At 39.7% G+C, this 18426-nt stretch overlaps 5 protein-coding genes across 5 annotated transcripts; 3 read left to right on the forward strand and 2 right to left on the reverse strand.

Annotated features, from left to right (window-relative positions):
• Positions 1 to 1457: 1457 nt before the first annotated feature.
• On the reverse strand, positions 1458 to 3401 carry LOC114527600. Its single transcript, XM_028549298.1, has 2 exons — positions 3186 to 3401; positions 1458 to 2094 (listed from the first exon to the last, which is right to left on the reverse strand). Exons 1-2 carry the CDS (start codon positions 3378 to 3380, stop codon positions 1582 to 1584), a joined length of 708 nt encoding a protein of 235 aa, XP_028405099.1. The 5' UTR covers positions 3381 to 3401; the 3' UTR covers positions 1458 to 1581.
• A 104-nt stretch (positions 3402 to 3505) lies between these two features.
• Positions 3506 to 5730, forward strand: LOC114527599 (thioredoxin domain-containing protein 15-like). The gene is made up of 4 exons (XM_028549296.1): positions 3506 to 3707; positions 3891 to 4461; positions 4593 to 4720; positions 4849 to 5730. The coding sequence occupies exons 1-4, from the start codon at positions 3587 to 3589 to the stop codon at positions 5085 to 5087; spliced, it is 1059 nt and encodes a 352-aa protein (XP_028405097.1). The 5' UTR covers positions 3506 to 3586; the 3' UTR covers positions 5088 to 5730.
• A 111-nt stretch (positions 5731 to 5841) lies between these two features.
• LOC114527526 (prolyl 4-hydroxylase subunit alpha-1-like) lies at positions 5842 to 10056 on the forward strand. Its single transcript, XM_028549212.1, has 13 exons — positions 5842 to 6297; positions 6494 to 6634; positions 7184 to 7374; positions 7472 to 7523; positions 7759 to 7928; positions 8001 to 8171; positions 8334 to 8404; positions 8472 to 8571; positions 8650 to 8700; positions 8814 to 8876; positions 8962 to 9030; positions 9100 to 9196; positions 9534 to 10056. Exons 1-13 carry the CDS (start codon positions 5967 to 5969, stop codon positions 9602 to 9604), a joined length of 1578 nt encoding a protein of 525 aa, XP_028405013.1. The 5' UTR covers positions 5842 to 5966; the 3' UTR covers positions 9605 to 10056.
• A 152-nt stretch (positions 10057 to 10208) lies between these two features.
• On the reverse strand, positions 10209 to 15637 carry LOC114527525. Its single transcript, XM_028549211.1, has 13 exons — positions 15337 to 15637; positions 14739 to 14845; positions 14318 to 14519; positions 13640 to 13903; positions 13321 to 13540; positions 13013 to 13117; positions 12717 to 12939; positions 12558 to 12589; positions 12355 to 12462; positions 11940 to 12065; positions 11825 to 11845; positions 11177 to 11701; positions 10209 to 10975 (listed from the first exon to the last, which is right to left on the reverse strand). Exons 1-13 carry the CDS (start codon positions 15427 to 15429, stop codon positions 10320 to 10322), a joined length of 2682 nt encoding a protein of 893 aa, XP_028405012.1. The 5' UTR covers positions 15430 to 15637; the 3' UTR covers positions 10209 to 10319.
• Positions 15179 to 17689, forward strand: LOC114527699. Its single transcript, XM_028549405.1, has 3 exons — positions 15179 to 15242; positions 16322 to 16596; positions 16809 to 17689. Exons 1-3 carry the CDS (start codon positions 15179 to 15181, stop codon positions 17271 to 17273), a joined length of 804 nt encoding a protein of 267 aa, XP_028405206.1. The 3' UTR covers positions 17274 to 17689.
• The last annotated feature ends 737 nt before the right edge of the window (positions 17690 to 18426 follow it).

The following is an 18426-nucleotide window of genomic DNA, read 5'->3' on the forward strand; positions in this document are numbered from 1 at the left end:
GTTTCAGGAGAACCAAAAACTTTAGCTTCTTACGCGGTAGCAACATAAAGGCTTGTGTTTCTGAATCGACCATAAAACCAAGATATGGGACGCGTTTCTTCGGAATGAGAATGGATTTCTCTAGTCCCAGAAGTAACCAAGAGAGATCAGCGTATAACAAGTAATAAATATGGCTGCATTAGCTAGAGCAAAATTAACACTATCCACCGACGGTAAGTCGAGATAAGCAGGAGACAACGAATCTCGTGGAATTGAAAGCTGTGAGCTATGACGATCATCAATGTAAAGTGAGGAGGGGATCTTCAACGAACGCAAATAATGGGACGCGACAAGGCCAGTCGTATGGTAAATATAAGCGGAACTTTTCCAACCAAAGGGAATGGTGCAGCTTACGAAAAACCAACCTCCCCACTGGAAACCAAAGTATGTGCGGCTATCCGGCGAGAGAAGAATATGGTCATAACCCGATTTGTCGTCACACACCGTTTGGTAAAAACCTTTCTGAATGTACGTTGGCAGGTGCAAAATACTGTCAAGGTTAAAAGGTCGGTCTTGAGTCCATAAATTTAAAAATCGATCATCATTGCAAAGGCGCGGTTTAGAAGGCTCCACGGTTAGTGGCATCACAAGGCGGGGAGGAGGACAGTGGCCGACTCGACCCCAAAGGGAGATAGCGCCAGATGCCAATCGATCAATAATTGAGTCAGATACAAATTGGGCAAACGGTTTACAAGAGACATTGTTGGAAAAAATGCGGGCTGGAGGGGTGTCACAATTGTAGTTACAGCCTTTATAACTGCCGTGAAAGGGCGTGAAAAAATGGAAAACATCGACAGAGTTGTCAATCCAATCAGCAACTTCAGTGAAAGTAGGATTATCAGAGTCCTGAAGAAGTGAAGCCCATCGGGGTTTGTACTGATGAAGGTTACCAGCTTTAAAAGTGCGAGGATCTGGAAAGCGTAACATAGAAACATCCGCGTGGGCTTCCCCATCAATAACAGAAGTGAGGAACTGATTGGAAATATGGGCATTGTCGACCATCCCCTGGGCGGTGTTAAGGCATGAACCATCGTATTGGACCCAGTTAACACGACGTGGAGAAGGCGAAGTGGGATTGAAATTCGGAGTCCGTTCCCAGTCATGAAATATGGCGTTGCAGAACTAAAGATAAAAGAAAACGAGGGTAGAAAAGGAAGCCCAGGGGATGGCAAACTCAGCCCCGGTAATCCGAGAGAGAAATAGATTCTCCTTGAGAATGCCATCCAAGAGCAAGAAAGTGAAGAGAGGGATATGAGGAAAAAAGACTTAAAAGGTAATATATGGAGCATCTTATAGGAGGGATGTAAAACATCATGCTTTCGGTGTGTGTAGTCAATACAAATTGGGTAAGTGTCTACTCATTGACAGTGGGAATTTGAAAAGTCGCAAGCTAATGTTAAGGACTTGGCGAACAAGGGTTGTTAAGTTACTGAGAGGTAAAATAATAAATATAAACAAAATAACAGAGGAATGAATTATTTTTTATTGAAATACGCTTGCTAGAAAGCAAAGACACAAGGAGCTATCCGTCTTATCCAGTTTTCACCGCATTGGAGGGTTCTGTTGGGGACGATCTTGCCGAGGAGGAAGCCGATTACTAGGGCGTCGCCAACATTGTGGAGACTTGTGGCCAGGAGTGCCACATTTATAACATACGATACGCGGTGCAGGATTTCCCGACGTAAATCGTCCTCTGCGAGCGTGTGAGCTTCTTTGATATGGGGATGAACGCTGGAAGGACTTATCGATTTTGGAGACGGTGTCGATTATCCGTGAAAATTCTTTATCAGCGAGGAGGGCTAAAAAGTACGCTTTAAAATGTTCGACCTCAACCGAAAGCTTGTCACGTAAAGTGGTCGCAATGATTTCATAGCTGGCAGCTTTGAGGTCACCCGAGGTCTTAGCAACAGAAACCAAGTTTTCTGCAAGGTGAAGGGCTTGATACTTGTCAAAATCTTCAACTCGGCGACTACCATAATTAGTAATTTGCCGTAACAAAGCCTCAACAGTAGTGCCTTGAGAGTCCTCCAATATTTTAATTCGTTGTCGTAAGGTCTACAGGTATTGAACAAACACAGAAATAAAGCAACAACAAGGATTTAGCTGTACAAAATACCGGAAGCAAATTACTGTAATTAGAGACGGTTGCATGCGTGCGGTGTAGACTTGTGGCTACAAACAATATGCTAATACGAATATTCGTATGCAAAACGGCGACAAGGCAAGCCATAAATCGTTCAGACACACTGAAACAAACATGCATAAAAATAAAAACAGGCCGCTTGCAGCTAATCCTATAGTAAGGGTAAGAAAAAATTGTACATAATAGCCCGCAGGCGCAGAGCCTGAAACTGAAAGCCATAACGTCTGGAACAGGGCCAGGTACACAATAGTTAAAAAATACATATTAAAGATAACAGCCCGCACAGCTTGATAGCAAATACGTTCACAGCAGGGCTAAACATACATGGTACAAGATACAATGAAATTTTAGAAATATAGAGATATGAGCCCGCACAGCTTTTAGCTAAAACGTTTTTAGCTGGGCTCAGAACAAAAGTACCATGGAATAACTAAGATACAAAAGATATACAAGAATAGTAAAAGCCCGCACAGCTTAACAGCTAAACGTTTTGGAGCAGGGCCAAACATACAAGTACAAGCAAAAATATTACATTTTCCAACAGGACGAAAACAAAATATACAAGTATTCATAGTAAAACATACTGTAGAACAATAACACAACACATTGGAGTCCACAGAGCCGACGATTTTAGCCACACGCTGGCTATGGGAAGTGGTGAAGCATATCATGATGGGTCAAATAAGCAATTGGACCACAAATTAAATTTGCAAAGATTATACAAGTGTTGAAGATCGCATTGTGCGACAAAATATAAACGCATAAACAAGCATAAGGCGAGGTCGGAGCAGTAAAAGCTGCAATCGTGCCACTGTAGTATGTAGCTATAATGCCTGTAATGTGGCTATAACAATAATGTCGCTACAGAGAAACCATGGCGTAAAACAATATAGCGTTTGGGATGAAAATAATGTAATAAAATACTCCAAGCGAAGCCGATGCGACGAAGAGAACACAGTGTATAAATCATGCGATACGTTCGGAAAATGAAAATTTTACAAACCTCTAAAGACATATCTTCAGGTAACTGAGCATTTTCGGTAGGTAGTTGTGGTCTCGGCGGTGCATCTTGCCCGGCTACAACAGGAGGCTGAGGTTGGTCGATTTCAACAGCAGCGGCAGGCGGATGATCTGTAGCGAGGATAGCTTGAGCAGCTTCGACATTCTCTGCAGGAATTTGAGCTTCTTGAGCGGCCATAGTCTTGACTCCACGGTTTGCTTCAACAGACTGACCTCGATCACTTGTTCTGATCTCCTTTTATAGGCGTGAGTGAGACCGCTGAGAATAGTGTCAGTAATTTTAATAAAAACACTGATTCATAACTTTGGACACTGGATCTTGCTGGATTTCTAATCAATACACAGTCCAGAGTGCGTCAGGTTACTACGGTCAGTGTTAGCAAGATGGCCGCAAGAGGCAGACTAATTTGTTCAAATGGATTGAAAATATTGCTGTTAAAATTGATCTTTCTTGGCGATATTTGCTTGATCTCTTGCACAGAAAGTACAGTTTTTGCAGAGGAAGGTAATCTGTGTTTGAATTTGCCCTAAACTCGCTTTTAAACGCGTCAATGTTGAAATGAAATGCGCTGAAAAGTGAAAAGGTCTGATGCTTATATGGTGTTTTAGTATAATACTTGATTGTTGCGTATTTCAGTTGCCGAGGTTGGAAATACGTGTTATATTTTGCTCTCATAATTTACTCTAGAAATTAATGAAAAAATCAACAATTATGTGCAACCATCCACAACTGAACTACCTGCGTCTATTGAAGACACAATATCAGCAGAGGTGACACGGGAAGAACAGTCTCAAACAGAGGCAAGATCTCACATAAATAACCCTTTCGATGAACGAAGTAAAACTATCAGTACAACAAACATAGATCACAGCTCAGATTTAACAAACACTCATGAAAATCCTGAAGACCTGTCTTCCACAGATAGTGGTGGTACTGAACATGGTGCAGAAACTGTATCAAATTTGACTGATAGCGAGTCTCAGAATACAAGTGATGCCAACTCTACCAACAAAATGTCTCAGCAATTTTGGAGTTGTGTTACATACAACATCAGTGAACAAAAAGTGATCATTTTGAAAGACAAAAACAGTTTAGTTTGGTGGCTGGATGAGCTGAATAAAACAATGGGTTGTGCAGTTGTGTTGTTTTATGCCAAATGGTGCTACTTTTCGGCAAACCTTGCTCCTTTGTACAATGCAGTTGGCCGGGCATTTTCTGGGATACCAATATTGGCAATCGATGCTTACACCCACAACAGGTAAGAGGTTTTTCATGAACTGCTTTCCTTTTACCAGGACAACGTTAGAGTCTGATAAACTGCAACATGCTTTCATTTAATTGTGGTACTTTCAAAGTCTGGTGTTGCACAACTTGTGTTTTATTTTTCAGTCTCAACACCAGATATGGTATAGTTGGTGTGCCTACCATCATCCTCTTCCAAGAAAGTCGGCCTGTGGCAAGATTTAACCGTTCAAGAACTTACAAAGATCTTGTTGAATTTATTCACGAGAGCACAGGTCTGTTTGTTTCTTTATTATTGCAATATATATTCAATTCATAATCTTTACTCTATTACCATTCCCTTAACAGTTTAGAAATGACAGAGCTATCTTGTATAGCTAAATTAATAATGATTTTTTCCCAGGAATGGAGTACAATTCTTCTGTTGAAGTTGATGTAATGGATTATGAAGAAGGTCCATTGCCTAGTACAGTCTCTGATGACTTTAATTTCCATCTTTTTGGCTCCCTTTTTTTCCTTCTAATCATGGCTGCGCTATTGTTATGGCATCTTCAATATGTTCAGGTGTTTTCAGACTATTTCATGTCGCTCTCGCTGGTAAGAACATTGTTAAGACGGACGGAGAGGGTAAAGAATGATTGAAAACAGTTCCACGACTAAGTAATCAATTTATATCACTACGAATACAATCAATCAATACTACGTTTTATCAAGGTTTTTTGGACGAAAATGAGATGATTTTTTGTGGTGTATGAGGTGAATAATGTGTCCGTTTGTGAAGATGATTTTCGGGGCTGGCATAACTTGTCTGTCTTCCCATGTATAATGTCGTTGTTATTGACAACAGGACGCTCTGAACGTCTGTGAGTTTCTTCTAAGAATAGACAAGAATAGGAACAAGTTTCTGAAAACAACGTGTTATAAAATACTTATCCTCGCAGAGAATACGACGTGCCTCTTGAACGTCAAGCTGTCGTTAAGGTGCTGAGCTTTGGCTATACTTCAATAAGGCAGGTACCTGAACTAGACAACGTGGTTCTTATAAGAGCGTATTATTTTACTCCTTTTATTGTTCAATAAGACATAACAGTTGCTTCATTTGCATTAACTCAGTCACCCATAACCCAGCTCGAATCAAACTCGTTTATTTTCCAAATGAGCAAGTGTGATCTGCTTAGTAAATTGTTAAATATATAGCCACAGAGTTATATATATGAGATTTGTGAAATTTAGCGGTAATTTTAAGCATTGTGTTGCATTTAAAAGCCTCAAGATATAGAATTGTACATATATTTATTATATTGAGATATAAATGACAATAAATTATTCATATCTTGACCTGTTGTGAAAATTTATATACATTGTGTCAAGTGTTCAACTTTTTGAAAGACTCGCATGTTGCAGTCAAATAACAAGAACAATAATCTGTTTGAGTCCACGGTTTTACAAGTCTTGCAAGCAAGCGAACGGTCTGAGAGTGACGTTTGAGAGTTGTCAGTGACCTCTGCAGTGCTACAAATTATGAAAATCATTTTCATATTCACAATTCTCGCTCAATTTTACTCTCAGACAAGCGATGGTGCGGTTTTCACCGCCTTGACAAGACTACGCGATCTTGCTTTGATGGAAAACACGTTGGTCCAGTCCTTGCATGATTTCATTTCAACAGAGAAGTCCAAACTGGAACAAGCTATAAAAATTGCCGAACAGGTTCAAAATTCGTTGGGAAAAAGGAAATTTAATGACCCAGATGAGATCTATTCCAGCCCTCTCGAAGTCTATACTCTGTTTAAAAGATTTGTCTATCAATGGAAGAAACTGGAAGACATTGTCGCGACAAATAAGTCAAATGGTTTGTTATATTTTGATACATATCACAACTGTATTTTGTCTATAATAACCATGATTTTAACTACACATTCTGCAATAAATTGCTTTAACTCTAAAATCCTCGAGTCTCGACTGTCATTGATCCACTTTTTCACTAAAATTTAACATTAATTTTACAACCGACCCTAGATGGTGTTCAATGTCTATTTTTTTTTCAGATATTTTACGCCAGTTGGATGACTTCAAACCATATCTTCCTACCGCAGAAGATGATCTTTATGGCTCAATATCTGCGATATATTTACTGCAAGATACGTACAACATCACAGCGAGTGATTTGGCCAGCGGAAATATTCCAGGTGAGGAGACATTGATATTAGTATATCTACATTAGAACACCACGCACGTTTGAGATATCTTTCTCAGGTAGTTCAGACACAAACCACGACAGCTTATTGTAGAATACTACCTACACTAGATCGCCACGTTTGAGATATCTTTCTCAGGTAGTTCAGACACAAACCACGACAGCTTATTGTAGAATACTACCTACACTAGACCACCACGTTTGAGATATCTTTCTCAGGTAGTTCAGACACAAACCACGACAGTTTATTGTAGAATACTACCTACACTGGACCACCACGTTTGAGATATCTTTCCCAGGTAGTTCAGACACGAACCACGACAGCTTATTGTAGAATACTACCTACACTGGACCACCACGTTTGAGATATCTTTCTCAGGTAGTTCAGACACAAACCACGACAGTTTATTGTAGAATACTACCTACACTGAACTACCACGTTTAAGATATCTTTTTCAGGTAGTTCAGACACAAACCACGACAGTTTATTGTAGAATACTACCTACACTGAACTACCTTAATATAACCTCTGTCACTCTAGGCAGCAGCATTAAGAATGAAATCCATGCTGATGACTGTTTTGAACTTGGTTCATTTGCTTTGTATTTTGGTCGTTATCACCATGCACGCGGTTGGCTAAACGAAGCCCTAGAACGAGTGAACAGACCCGACTATAATGGCAATATCGACATGCCGCTCCTGCTTGAACACGCGTCCTGGGCCGAGTATACGGTAGGTGCAGATTTTACCAAGTCCCAGACCCTAAGATGACGGGAAGATGGAATCACTGAGTTTCCAGTTAAAAACCTTAGTGTCGTCTACATTTCAGACGGGAAATCTTGAAAAAGCATTGAAACGATGTTTGGAACTCATAAAAATCAGTGAGTATTATGCAGACTGTCTATTTTATATCTTTGTTTTGGAAAAAAATACTTGATCCAGGGTAAGGTAATCCTGTGGCTGAGGAAGATTGTTGGTTTTGGACTAGCGGTGGTCACGAGGATCACGAAAGGGGTCGAAACGTCAGTCAACACCAGAACTAACCTGGGCTATCATCATCTGCAAACATATAATGATTCTCTCGGGTTCAAAGTAATGAGCTGGTATCTTTCTTAGGTCCAAACAACACGCGTGCTCTGGATAACGCAGTGAGATATCGCCGTCAACTGAAGACTGGTTTAGTCAAAACCTACGAACATGTCAAGGCTGATGAGGAGAAGATGTTGACAAAGGCGTACACGAGAACAAAACTGAGCAAATTATGTCGAGAAGAAAAGTTAAGAAGGGTGCGTTTCCTTCGTTACCAGTTCAACTTAATTCTCTCTCTTACCAGGATTATATTATTTTGTTAAATTCAGTCCCATGGTCCAGCTCGTTTCCTCAAATGTCGCTACAAGACGGATCATCCAATGTTGAAATTCAAACCCGCGAAGGAAGAAGTGGTTTTGGTTAAGCCACGAGTCGTAATTTATCACGATATGGTCCGAGATCATGATCTTGAAAAAATCAAAAACGTCGCAAGACCTCATGTAAGTTCAAGGAAGATCATCTGATTTGATTCAATCCAACTCTGATCTGATTCAATCCAAAACTAATCCTCTAATCCTCGATCATCTTCGTACAACACAACTCAACACAAAATTTAACATTTTCGCAAACGTTTATTTTCCGTTTTCGCTTTTTTTTGGTAGCTTGAACGTTCAAAAGCATACAATCTTGAAACAGGAAAGCTTGAGACAGTTACTTACAGAATCAGCGAAAGGTGAGCTAACCTGGTCGTCTTTGTTCCACAAGAATTTTGATCTAATTCATCGTTGGCTTTGATTTAGTGCTTGGATACACGAGAGAGCCACGGATGCCGTGAAAATATTCAATCGTCGAGCCGAGGCAGTCACAGGACTGGCCGCGTCCACTGCCGAACCCTTGCAGGTGAGGACATTTGATCATTAGTGTCATCTTAAAACAGAATGGATCTAAATTGATATAGCGGTATATTTGTTGTTATAGGTGGCTAATTATGGATTAGGGGGACAATATGAGGAGCACCATGATCACGGAGTAAGTATAATGAGATGACAAGAACATGCGAGATCAATCTTCCCCCTGACAAGAAAATCTTGTTCTCCCTTCCGTATTTAACAATCATTCGTGTCTATTTTTGTATATCGTAGTACCCAGACTCTCCGTTGATAAATCACGTGAATGGAAACAGAATTGCCACGATGTTACTCTACGTAAGTTGTCTGATCTTAATACAACAAAAAACTGGACCATCCGCGATGGCGAAAGGTTAACTTTGTGGCATATTTTTTTTCATAGCTCACGAGCGTTCCTTATGGTGGAGGAACGGCTTTTACGAGACTAAAGATCTATGTCAGACCTGATAAGGTAGGTGATCTTGTTTTCCTAAGCTCCTTCAAACTATTATCACGTTAAAGTTAACTCATACGCGTCTAGGGTGATGCTGTGTTTTGGTACAACCTCAAACAATCTGGTGTCGGGGATAACTCCACGTTCCACGCCGCTTGTCCAGTCCTCTCCGGGATCAAATGGGGTATTAAATATTATTATTATCGTGACTCGTGAATATTTCCGCGTGTGTGATCTCCTAGCCATTGCTCAGATTGCTAGCAATCTGCTGTTCTCAGAGCTTTGAATATCGTGTCATAGTCTTCAAATGAATTGAAGAATATATTATCACAGATATTATTCACCTTTATACAGCGTTATGACGTAGCTTGCGCACAAGGCATGTTCCTGATTGGCCAGCTGTGTTCGCATTGACCAATCAGAAGTATTGTCTGCAAACACGTCATAACGTTGGATTTTTACAAAGGTCTACATTTCATAAGTCTCGACGTTTCTAAAACGAGGTTTATGATTTTTTCCAGTTGGAAATAAATGGTTTCACTTACACGGGCAAGAGTTCAGGCGACCCTGCACGTTGAACGAAGACGAGTGAAGATAATTTAATACAACTTTCATATTTAACTATCCGCAACTTAAAGTAATCAGGCTAAAGTACACAGCCTTCCTTCTGCAAAGAACAGCAAAATAATCGGTTCTGTAATGGTGATGTCCGCTTCAAACAATACAATCCGTTCTTTAAATAACTCAGAGAGAAACTTCTCGTTTTGACCAGACCGGTTTTGACTTCTGGTGGATGTTTTATAGTCTGTTGACTTGCAATATATATGGGCAGCAAATCAACTAAAGCCAATGAGGTACTTCGTCGATGATACACTACATTCCATACGTCAGAAGTGAATTGGGTCGGACAAATTTGGATCGTGTGAAGAGACTTTTAAGTCCATTTGTCCATATTTTGCGGCATTTTTGTAATTTTTTAACGATTCTTTATAAATAACCCTTTGTATACAGCTGCTTCGTAATTATAGAGCAAAAGAGAGCTAATCTGACGTGTTTGATTTTAAATGATAAAATACCATTAAACCTGGATTATATCAATATTAATTTTGAGTTTTGTTTTAATTTAATCATAATTTTCTTTTGTTTTGTTTTTATATTTTCTTCAACGCAAGTTACATATATAATTAAAGCTAATTTTAATTTTAACTGTAATAACCACTAAATACTGTTCACGTTGACAAGCGTAAACTTAAGGTAATATTTGCGATCAAATTAGATGTAGTAGTCTTGGTATGCTAAATGGTTCGTTATGGTTCCATTGTGAAGTGATTCTCAGCGCTGTTGCATAGCGAATTAGCAGGGAAGAACTTAAAGCATTGCTTTCCAGGGAACAGTGCTTTACGAAGGGTAGAAAGGTCAGGTTGGACCTCATACTTGGGAACACCTCTTGGCTTGTTATTTGCCCAGAATGAGACTGATTGCGCATTTTTAACCCCAGCCTTTGTCCACGCACAGCAACCAACTGTCCACGCTGATTTCGGTTGTATAATAGATTTGGCCAACCCGTTTTCCAGTTCCGGGCTACCGTCTGGTTGTGTGACCGCTCCTTCGTAGGCCACCGGCCAGAACGTGGCTGGTCTAAGGAACGCGCTAGACCGTACACCAGTCAATTCGTAATCCGACACACCGCTGACGGCATAGAAGACTGCGCTAACGTCCTTGGCGCTGCAAATATCTTTAGCATAGGAAATAATCTTGTTTTGGTATTTCCTCCACACGCCTTGAGCGAAATCTGTATACTGGGGAAACGCATTGATATGGTTGAAAGTCAGGTCCATTGAGGCGTCTGCGTATGTATGCATTTGGTTTGGATTCAACTGCCCTTCTTCCACCCCCTCGGGGTATTTCTTGTCGCTTCGGTCGAGGTAGATCTTGTTCGATCCAATCCGAACATAACTTTCAGCTGAAGAAGAGTTGAATATAACATTTCAATAAATTCGGAATCTCTTCAACATGCATTAGGGATTAACATGATGGATTAGGGATTAACATGATGGATTAGGGATTCACATGATGGATTAGGGATTAACATGAAGGATTAGGGATAAGCATGAAAGAATAGGGATTAATATGAAGGATTAGGGATTAGCATGATAAGTCATACTCAGCTTAGTCCATCTGTTTCTCAGCCAGCTCTTGGTATTAGAAATTGCCTTCATGTTTGCATTGCTTATTTTATAACCAACAAAAACCGGTATTCCTCTGTTTCCATCAAATAATACAGAGTATGGAGTTGCAGATGCGATACCCCCTTCGCCTTTAACAGTGTAGTAGTGGGTGTTAGGGGCATGGGTGATGGGACCGGGTGGGGTGTTACCCTCGAAATTTTCAAGGTAACTTTGAGGTGGGGATGCTGATTTGGTGTTAACTGTACTGCGTTTGCCGACATAACTTTTTTTCCCTTCAGCATGTTTGTCATGGACGATTCTCAAGTCATTGTTATGGGAGCACTCAACCTTATCAGCAATTGCGTTAGCGCAGAATTCAGGTGTCAGACCAGTCGGCGGGTTAGAGCCTGTGACTGTGACACGAATACCCTTGACGTCATTACACCAATTTGCCTGACCAGCGTCTGCAACAATCTTGCTATAGGTATTGTCTGTGCCGCCTATCCTATAGGTGCAGTGGTCTGTGGAACAGAGATGGACATTGGTGAGAGTTCACGATAAAAACACAGGGAATTTCGAGTCGTACATCACTACATCTTATCAAGTTAACGAATCCAAATTTAACTGTAAGTAAGGTTGTTTACCTTGCAACACGGTCGGTAATGCTGAAATGAAACACTCAAAATTAGTCTTCTTTCTTTCATTTCTTTCAAAACATGGATAAACCAGGCTGAGCACGTCTGTGTCAAAGAAACTTACCTACGCAGTTATTGCCACTACCAAAGTGTGTTGGCATACACGCGCATTTCTTGTCTTCCACTAAATAATATCCCGCGGTCGCGTGACATGGTGAGGGATCTGGCACAAATTTCGAACCAGTTGAACCTGAAAATATTTTCATTTTATAAACTCTTTCCTTTTAACTTCGAATTGCGCAGGAATGATTTTGCTGGAGTGGAAAACGTTGAGAAAACCCTTCAGGGTTTTCCCCCTTCTTTGAAAAACTGATCCATTTCTGAACATAGGAAGTAAATGACTCAATGATTATCAATTATCATCACGCATTTCGCGAAAGAAAAAAGAGGGAAGGTCCGTTGAGGTATTTGTATCCTCCTTCAAAATAAGCGCTTGGATCATGTTATTCAATCACCTTCGAAGTATTAATTCATCTTACTTAGAATAACGCCTGATTTCAACAGAAGAACATTCTCATCGTGACTTCCAGCTTCACTTGTTTCCGGAATTCCTGATCTTTTATCGAAGTGAAGACTCTGGAGGAATGCTTTTAGAAAAGGAAACATTATCAGAGATACAACTATAGCTTTAGGTCTAGTAAGACTTGTGACAAAGTTTATATTATCTATATTTTATACTCACATGTTGTACCAATAGGAGGTGCACCGACTTTACTAAAAACAAAAAAAATTAACGATTAGTCAAAATTTAAAATAACAACAATGAATTATTCTCTAAAAAATCCGTACAACAATCTTCGCCCTGGATGTTCTTTGTGCTAAATAAAGATAATTCTCTTACCCAAAAACGTCCATAAAGTTTCGAAACGTTGTAAAATCGTATTTGTCGTTGTATGGTATAAATGTCTCGCTTGAAACAGTTCTGTATTCAATAAAAGGTACACCTTTGATCTGTATAGGCAGAATGTTCACGTCAACTACTGCGATTTCAAATTGATTATAAACTGATTTTAGGCGTTGTATCGTCTCCATATCCTCCACAAAACTTTGATAATAGTCAGAGGCTGTGTTGGAGAAAATATGTCAGTTGGAAGATACGATGATGCTGAAATATTGCAGCGTTTGTTGGTGACTTACCAGAGCTATGATATGCAAGGACAACAGCTTTATGATTGTGGTTTCTTTCAGTCTTTGCATCGTAAGTTTCTCGGGAAAATACTGTCGTTGGAAAGTTCACATGTGCTTTGAAAGAAAAGGTGCGGTGGAATTAAATGGATGAAAAAAATTACCCAAGATGTACCCTATATATTGACCACAGTATACCCACATTGTACTCAATGTGTTCACCATACTATCCACAGATGGCACTCAACTACATCACCAGATATCAACTACACCATACCCATACGTTTCGTTGTACCATAGAAACATATTTTGCGACTTACTGCGTTGCAGCAGTTTGCTATCACATGACGTCAACTCCACCCCCTCCGTCATGGCATGGCGGCAAAAATCTTGGAAGGCCTGTTTCGAGATGCGCGCTCCGCACGAACCCGATATTGCTCGATCCAGTGAGCCCGAGGTACAGTGGCCAAAGTACACCCCATAGATGACAGGCGCACCATTCACCATCCGATATATTGGACTTCCGACGTCAAATTTTCCCTTTCAATGATAATCGAATAATTGCATCAAAATTTTGAGCTTCAAGATGCATACGTACATGCATATGGCATACGTCTTCGGTGGTATATACCTTCCTACCTTATTTGAGCAAGATAATGTGATGACTTTGTCATCCATATGACGAATGGTGTCACCTTTACGAGCAGTATTTGAGGCAGTGTCGCAGCTCGTCGCCACCGGGTCGGCGATAAAGCTATCACCAAGATCTTCAAGACCGTAAGAACTCCATGACATTGAGAGTAAGTTTTTCTGATTAACAGGAGGCATCGGTTGCTCAAGTTGCAACAGCGCTAAATTATCATCTCGTTTTCCTGTTAGAAACCAGTAAGGATTGCGAAACACCTGGTTTTAAAATAGAATCAGTAAAATAAATCACTGGATCAATAAGAGATGATCCTTACTGGACCTCTAGGAAGAACAGTTTAGAACTGATAGAACTATCCAGTATAAATAAAGTTAGTTTAGTTTAGGTTTCCTCCTGTAGTAACACTGGATCAATAAGAGATGAACCTTACTGGACCTCTAGGAAGAACAGTTTAGAACTTATAGAGCTATCCAGTACAAATAAAGTTAGTTTAGTTTAGGTTTCCTCCTGTAGCAACACTGGATCAATAAGAGATGATCCTTACTGGACCTCTAGGAAGAACAGTTTAGAACTGATAGAGTTATCCAGTATAAATAAAGTTAGTTTAGTTTAGGTTTCCTCCTGTAGTAACACTGGATCAATAAGAGATGATCTGGATCTGGATAACTCACCCTTTTAACAGGTTTTATTTCTTTTCCCAGAGAGAAGGAGATGTTTGCAAACGGCTCAGCGGTGTGATTGGGGTAGACACACGTGGCACTGGTCAGGACGAAGGTAGGTTCAAGGAGGGCACCCTTGCAAGATTCTGAGACGCTACCAACCATCACCTCACCAACATCAATATTCACGTCCGGCGTTGGAACAGATGGAGCGCTAAAGCAGACAGTAATTACTATCGTGACTCCCTCGTATCTTACCAGTCAGAAGTATTCAGATATATTTTGAATTTATTCAACTCTAATGTGCTCTCACTCATAACGCTTTTCCAAAAGATTGATCACCGCAGTTTACAATGTGGAAACAGTGCATGGTAACTCGGTAAGGACAGAGTAAGACTTGTTATCTGTGATTTGAAAAGATTGCTTGAGTTACCTTGAGCTTTCGTCTGAGCTTGGTGCTTGATCTCCTCCGTTCTGCCGTTTTACGAAATTATTATCTTCGTTTGATTCATGGCCTGGTCTTATTTGCTCGTGGTGGGCCTTGAGACAACAATAAAATTTACTTTTGAGTTTAAAAATCCCCCAAATATTTATTAAAGCAAGGTCGTAAAATGACAAAAATCGCGTCATGTGCGCCTGACTTAAGAAAATAATGGGTGCTCTCATAGACTGAAATTACATCGCTCCGAAATTCACATTTTTAGTAGTTATCTTGTAGTAACTTGCTCAGTACACTGGGATATCTTTGGCCACTTGTCCAAGAAAGGTATAATGTCATTTATACATGCTATTATTTGTTTCTTAAGTATTAGTTTGTTTCTTAAAAAAAATAAAAAATCTTTCATGTTTTAAAAAGGACATTAAACGGTGAATATGATACCGTTGCAGAAGTCAAGAAAAAGTGTCGATGAGAGTTTTGATTGCTTGCATGGCTCAGGTAGGCGTGTAAAAGAATTTATTTTAGTTTTTCGCCGAAAGATGTTTCATTAAGAATATAACAAACAAATTTAAGCAATTTATTCAGTTCATACCTGATGAAAATGGTGATGATCATGGCAGTGTGTGTTTCTGCTAAGTAAAACAACAGCAAACACGAACGTCAGTAAAAAGTTCTTGGGCTTCATCGCTCACAGTGTTGTCGAGACTTGAAGTAAAGAAATGAAATCTGTTTTCTATTTTTGTTAAGTTTACGACGCTAAGAACTAATAAAGCAAATGTCACGCTGCGGCATCGTCAGGTGTTTGATTGTTTGGTGGTGGCATTTTTTTAAACTTTGATAGAATTGAACGACCAGTTTTACTTAGCGGGGTATTTTACAATCTCATTAGTTAGCTACATCCTAAATTAAACTTCCGGATGAAGTCATTCTGATTACTATTAAATATAAGCCTTTATAAAAAGCCCTCGTCCTGACGTAGTCGCAAGAAGCATATGCTTTTTGATTAGCCCACTGCCATAGTTGAACTTTTCGATCTAACAAACGTTTTCGCTCATTTTTGCCGGTTTCAAATGTGAGAAGTTAGATCCACTTAATTGATCACAGACACAGATGAATGGTAGTAAATCGAGCGAAACGTTTTTTTGATTAAAAACTAACTGTTTATAAACGGTGTAGGTGAAAAAGTGATAGCAAAATAACGAAATATAATTTCATTGACGGATAAAAAGTTTCTTAGCGTTCATTTCTACCAGTTCGTTGCAAGTCGGGGGCACTGAAACACGTTCATATTTTGCTATGGTTCAACCAAGCATCATATGAACTAAAGCCGTAGGAAACACGAATATCAGTAAAACCACCAGTTTTTTTAGTTTGATCATTTTAAGCTAACAAAGGTGTTAACAGGTTCAAGTATTTTTAGTTATCTTTATTACTTTATTCGCGCAGAGAATTGAACCATTAGTGATAAACTCTTGATAGCGTACGAGAGTTTGCACGGCGTATTAAGGCACACAAGATGACAGTTCACAGAGCTTTAAGTTTCGTTCTATTTATCATCTTCTTTCTATGTCTAACAGTTCCAGATTACTCGCTAGCGACGGTACTGACTCATGATCAGAAAGAAGATCTCGTAGCTGAGGCTTACACTTCATTAAAGGGCCTTGTTCAAACCTTGGTTGAAGTCCATACCACGATTCAAGAAGATGTTGAGAACACGACGAACAATTTAAACACGCTGAAGGACTCGGAGACCAGATCCTCGTATGCTGTTGATGTTATGGATACAGAGAATAGACGGATGATAGCGGAAATCGCAAGACGAGGAACCATTCTTTCCCCAGAGGAACTGAGGGTAGGCTATATGAAAATCATGCTCGTATATAGACAAGTTTATTTCTAGTCTTACGGATAACATTTTCGTAGCGACTTTGGGCTTGAAAGAGAGACGCACTAGTAATGTCGAAAGTGATGAAAAATACGAAGCTAGTCGGGTAGAATTTCATTTCCACTATACAAAATACACATGTCTGAGAATGAGAGATTGAGAAACCTTTTTTGTTTCAGGATCAAGAAGCTCAAACCGAGGCGATTAACGTTGCGAAAAACGAAGTGAAAAACCTCGGGTCAAATATCACATCGACGAAAAACGAACTCGATCAAGTTAACTCTCAGATGGCCTCCATGAAGCTCACCGCGGCAGATCTTGCAGATCTACAGAATAAGGCTAACGCCAAGCAGGGCGCCGGTGAGGAAAGTATCACGATACCAACAACAGAATCCATCAAGATTAAAGTCGACGAGCAACTTACGAATATGCAAAACGTTGTCAACACTCTTCCGGAATCCCAGGTCAGAAAAGAGGCGCAAAGATTGAAGGACGATATTGCAGCGAAGTTTAATATTTTGCTGGACCCTAATTCGGCGTTGACGTTCACAGCACAACAGCAGACGGCAAAACAGATCGATATTGCGTTGCTTCACTTCAGAGCACTTGATATTTATGGTGCTGCTCGAAAAATGGAACTCTGAAACATCATTGTAGAGAAAGTCAAACACGATGTATCAGCATTTCCCTTTTTACTGGTTTTAGTTTGTATCTCAAAAAGCCTGAAACACTTGTAATTCATGTGCAGAAGACATATAAAATGAACTTAGATTTCCCTATCTGATGCTATAGAATCATATCTGTATAAAAATACTCGTTAACTGAAGTTTATGGAAATATGTTTGAGAAACACGATTCAACTTTATGGTAAAGTGCAAACATATAGTGGGCTTGTCTTGTGGCTATCGTTCCTCAAACGTCTCAAACGGAATGGTTAGTGTTTGCAACTGCTCAAAACGCATGATTTTCAGAAATTTATTCATTAGACTAGCACAAAAATTTATTAAAATTTCAGACATAATTAAATATCTTTTCATTTGCCAATTACATTATATTATTCCCTCACATGTCGCTTAGAAAGTTATATATTCGTCATTAATTTACAGAAACTCGTCACTGGACTAAAGTGTTATGATTATGCACGCGACTTCTTTCTTTGAGTCAACGTAACGTTCACCACGGCTCCATCATGGTAGTCACTAGTAGGTTCCAGTAATGATCTGTAAACATGGTGATAGTCACCAGGATAATCACGCTGTTCCATTTGACTGTCAGAACAACACAACATCACAACACATCACATAGCGCTCACAACATCACAACACATCACATAGCGCTCAGAACATCAACACATCACATAGCGGCTTGTCTTTGGTTAGCATTACCAACACCAGAGTTAAATATAAAGTACACGAAAGCAATCATCAGTAATCCTGGTAGACCAAGGAATAACACCGCTATAAGTGCTGCAACAAGAAATACCGGTTCGACAACGTTCCCTGCTAAATTAAATCGCGGTACTCCATAACGCAGAAGTTGATTGTTTATTTCAGTAAAAGGTGAATCATTATTGCCTTGACGGCCATCTTGGTTTGGCTGCCTGTTCCTTGACGGACTTTCGTTTGAACTTGTAGTTCTTGTTTGTGTCCGATTTGTGTTGCTTTGCCTTTCTCGATATGCTTTAGCTCTAGGATCACTGTCAGGGACTATTTCTCCGTTGATTATTGTCACCATTTTTCTAATTTTTTACTTTTTACCTGCGACCTTTTATTCCATTTTTATGTTCCTCAAAAGTCG

The sequence above is a fragment of the Dendronephthya gigantea genome, unplaced genomic scaffold (genome assembly GCF_004324835.1).
Source record: "Dendronephthya gigantea isolate DGI-Jeju-01 unplaced genomic scaffold, DenGig_1.0 000045F, whole genome shotgun sequence".
Lineage (NCBI taxonomy): Eukaryota > Metazoa > Cnidaria > Anthozoa > Malacalcyonacea > Nephtheidae > Dendronephthya > Dendronephthya gigantea.

Coding starts and splice junctions, on each gene's coding strand:
- LOC114527600 (XM_028549298.1), bottom strand. CDS start 3,380: ATGGCCGCTCAAGAAGCTCAAATTCCTGCAGAGAATGTCGAAGCTGCT. Junction 2,095..3,185: donor CTGAAGATATGTCTTTAGAG/GTTTGTAAAATT, acceptor CAATACCTGTAG/ACCTTACGACAACGAATTAA.
- LOC114527599 (XM_028549296.1), top strand. CDS start 3,587: ATGGCCGCAAGAGGCAGACTAATTTGTTCAAATGGATTGAAAATATTG. Junction 3,708..3,890: donor TACAGTTTTTGCAGAGGAAG/GTAATCTGTGTT, acceptor AATTTACTCTAG/AAATTAATGAAAAAATCAAC. Junction 4,462..4,592: donor GATGCTTACACCCACAACAG/GTAAGAGGTTTT, acceptor TTTATTTTTCAG/TCTCAACACCAGATATGGTA.
- LOC114527526 (XM_028549212.1), top strand. CDS start 5,967: ATGAAAATCATTTTCATATTCACAATTCTCGCTCAATTTTACTCTCAG. Junction 6,298..6,493: donor CGCGACAAATAAGTCAAATG/GTTTGTTATATT, acceptor TTTTTTTTTCAG/ATATTTTACGCCAGTTGGAT. Junction 8,572..8,649: donor CCACTGCCGAACCCTTGCAG/GTGAGGACATTT, acceptor TTGTTGTTATAG/GTGGCTAATTATGGATTAGG.
- LOC114527699 (XM_028549405.1), top strand. CDS start 15,179: ATGATACCGTTGCAGAAGTCAAGAAAAAGTGTCGATGAGAGTTTTGAT. Junction 15,243..16,321: donor TGATTGCTTGCATGGCTCAG/GTAGGCGTGTAA, acceptor TATGTCTAACAG/TTCCAGATTACTCGCTAGCG. Junction 16,597..16,808: donor TTTCCCCAGAGGAACTGAGG/GTAGGCTATATG, acceptor TTTTTGTTTCAG/GATCAAGAAGCTCAAACCGA.
- LOC114527525 (XM_028549211.1), bottom strand. CDS start 15,429: ATGAAGCCCAAGAACTTTTTACTGACGTTCGTGTTTGCTGTTGTTTTA. Junction 13,904..14,317: donor AAATAAAACCTGTTAAAAGG/GTGAGTTATCCA, acceptor TTTTAAAACCAG/GTGTTTCGCAATCCTTACTG. Junction 13,118..13,320: donor TAGCAAACTGCTGCAACGCA/GTAAGTCGCAAA, acceptor TTTCTTTCAAAG/CACATGTGAACTTTCCAACG.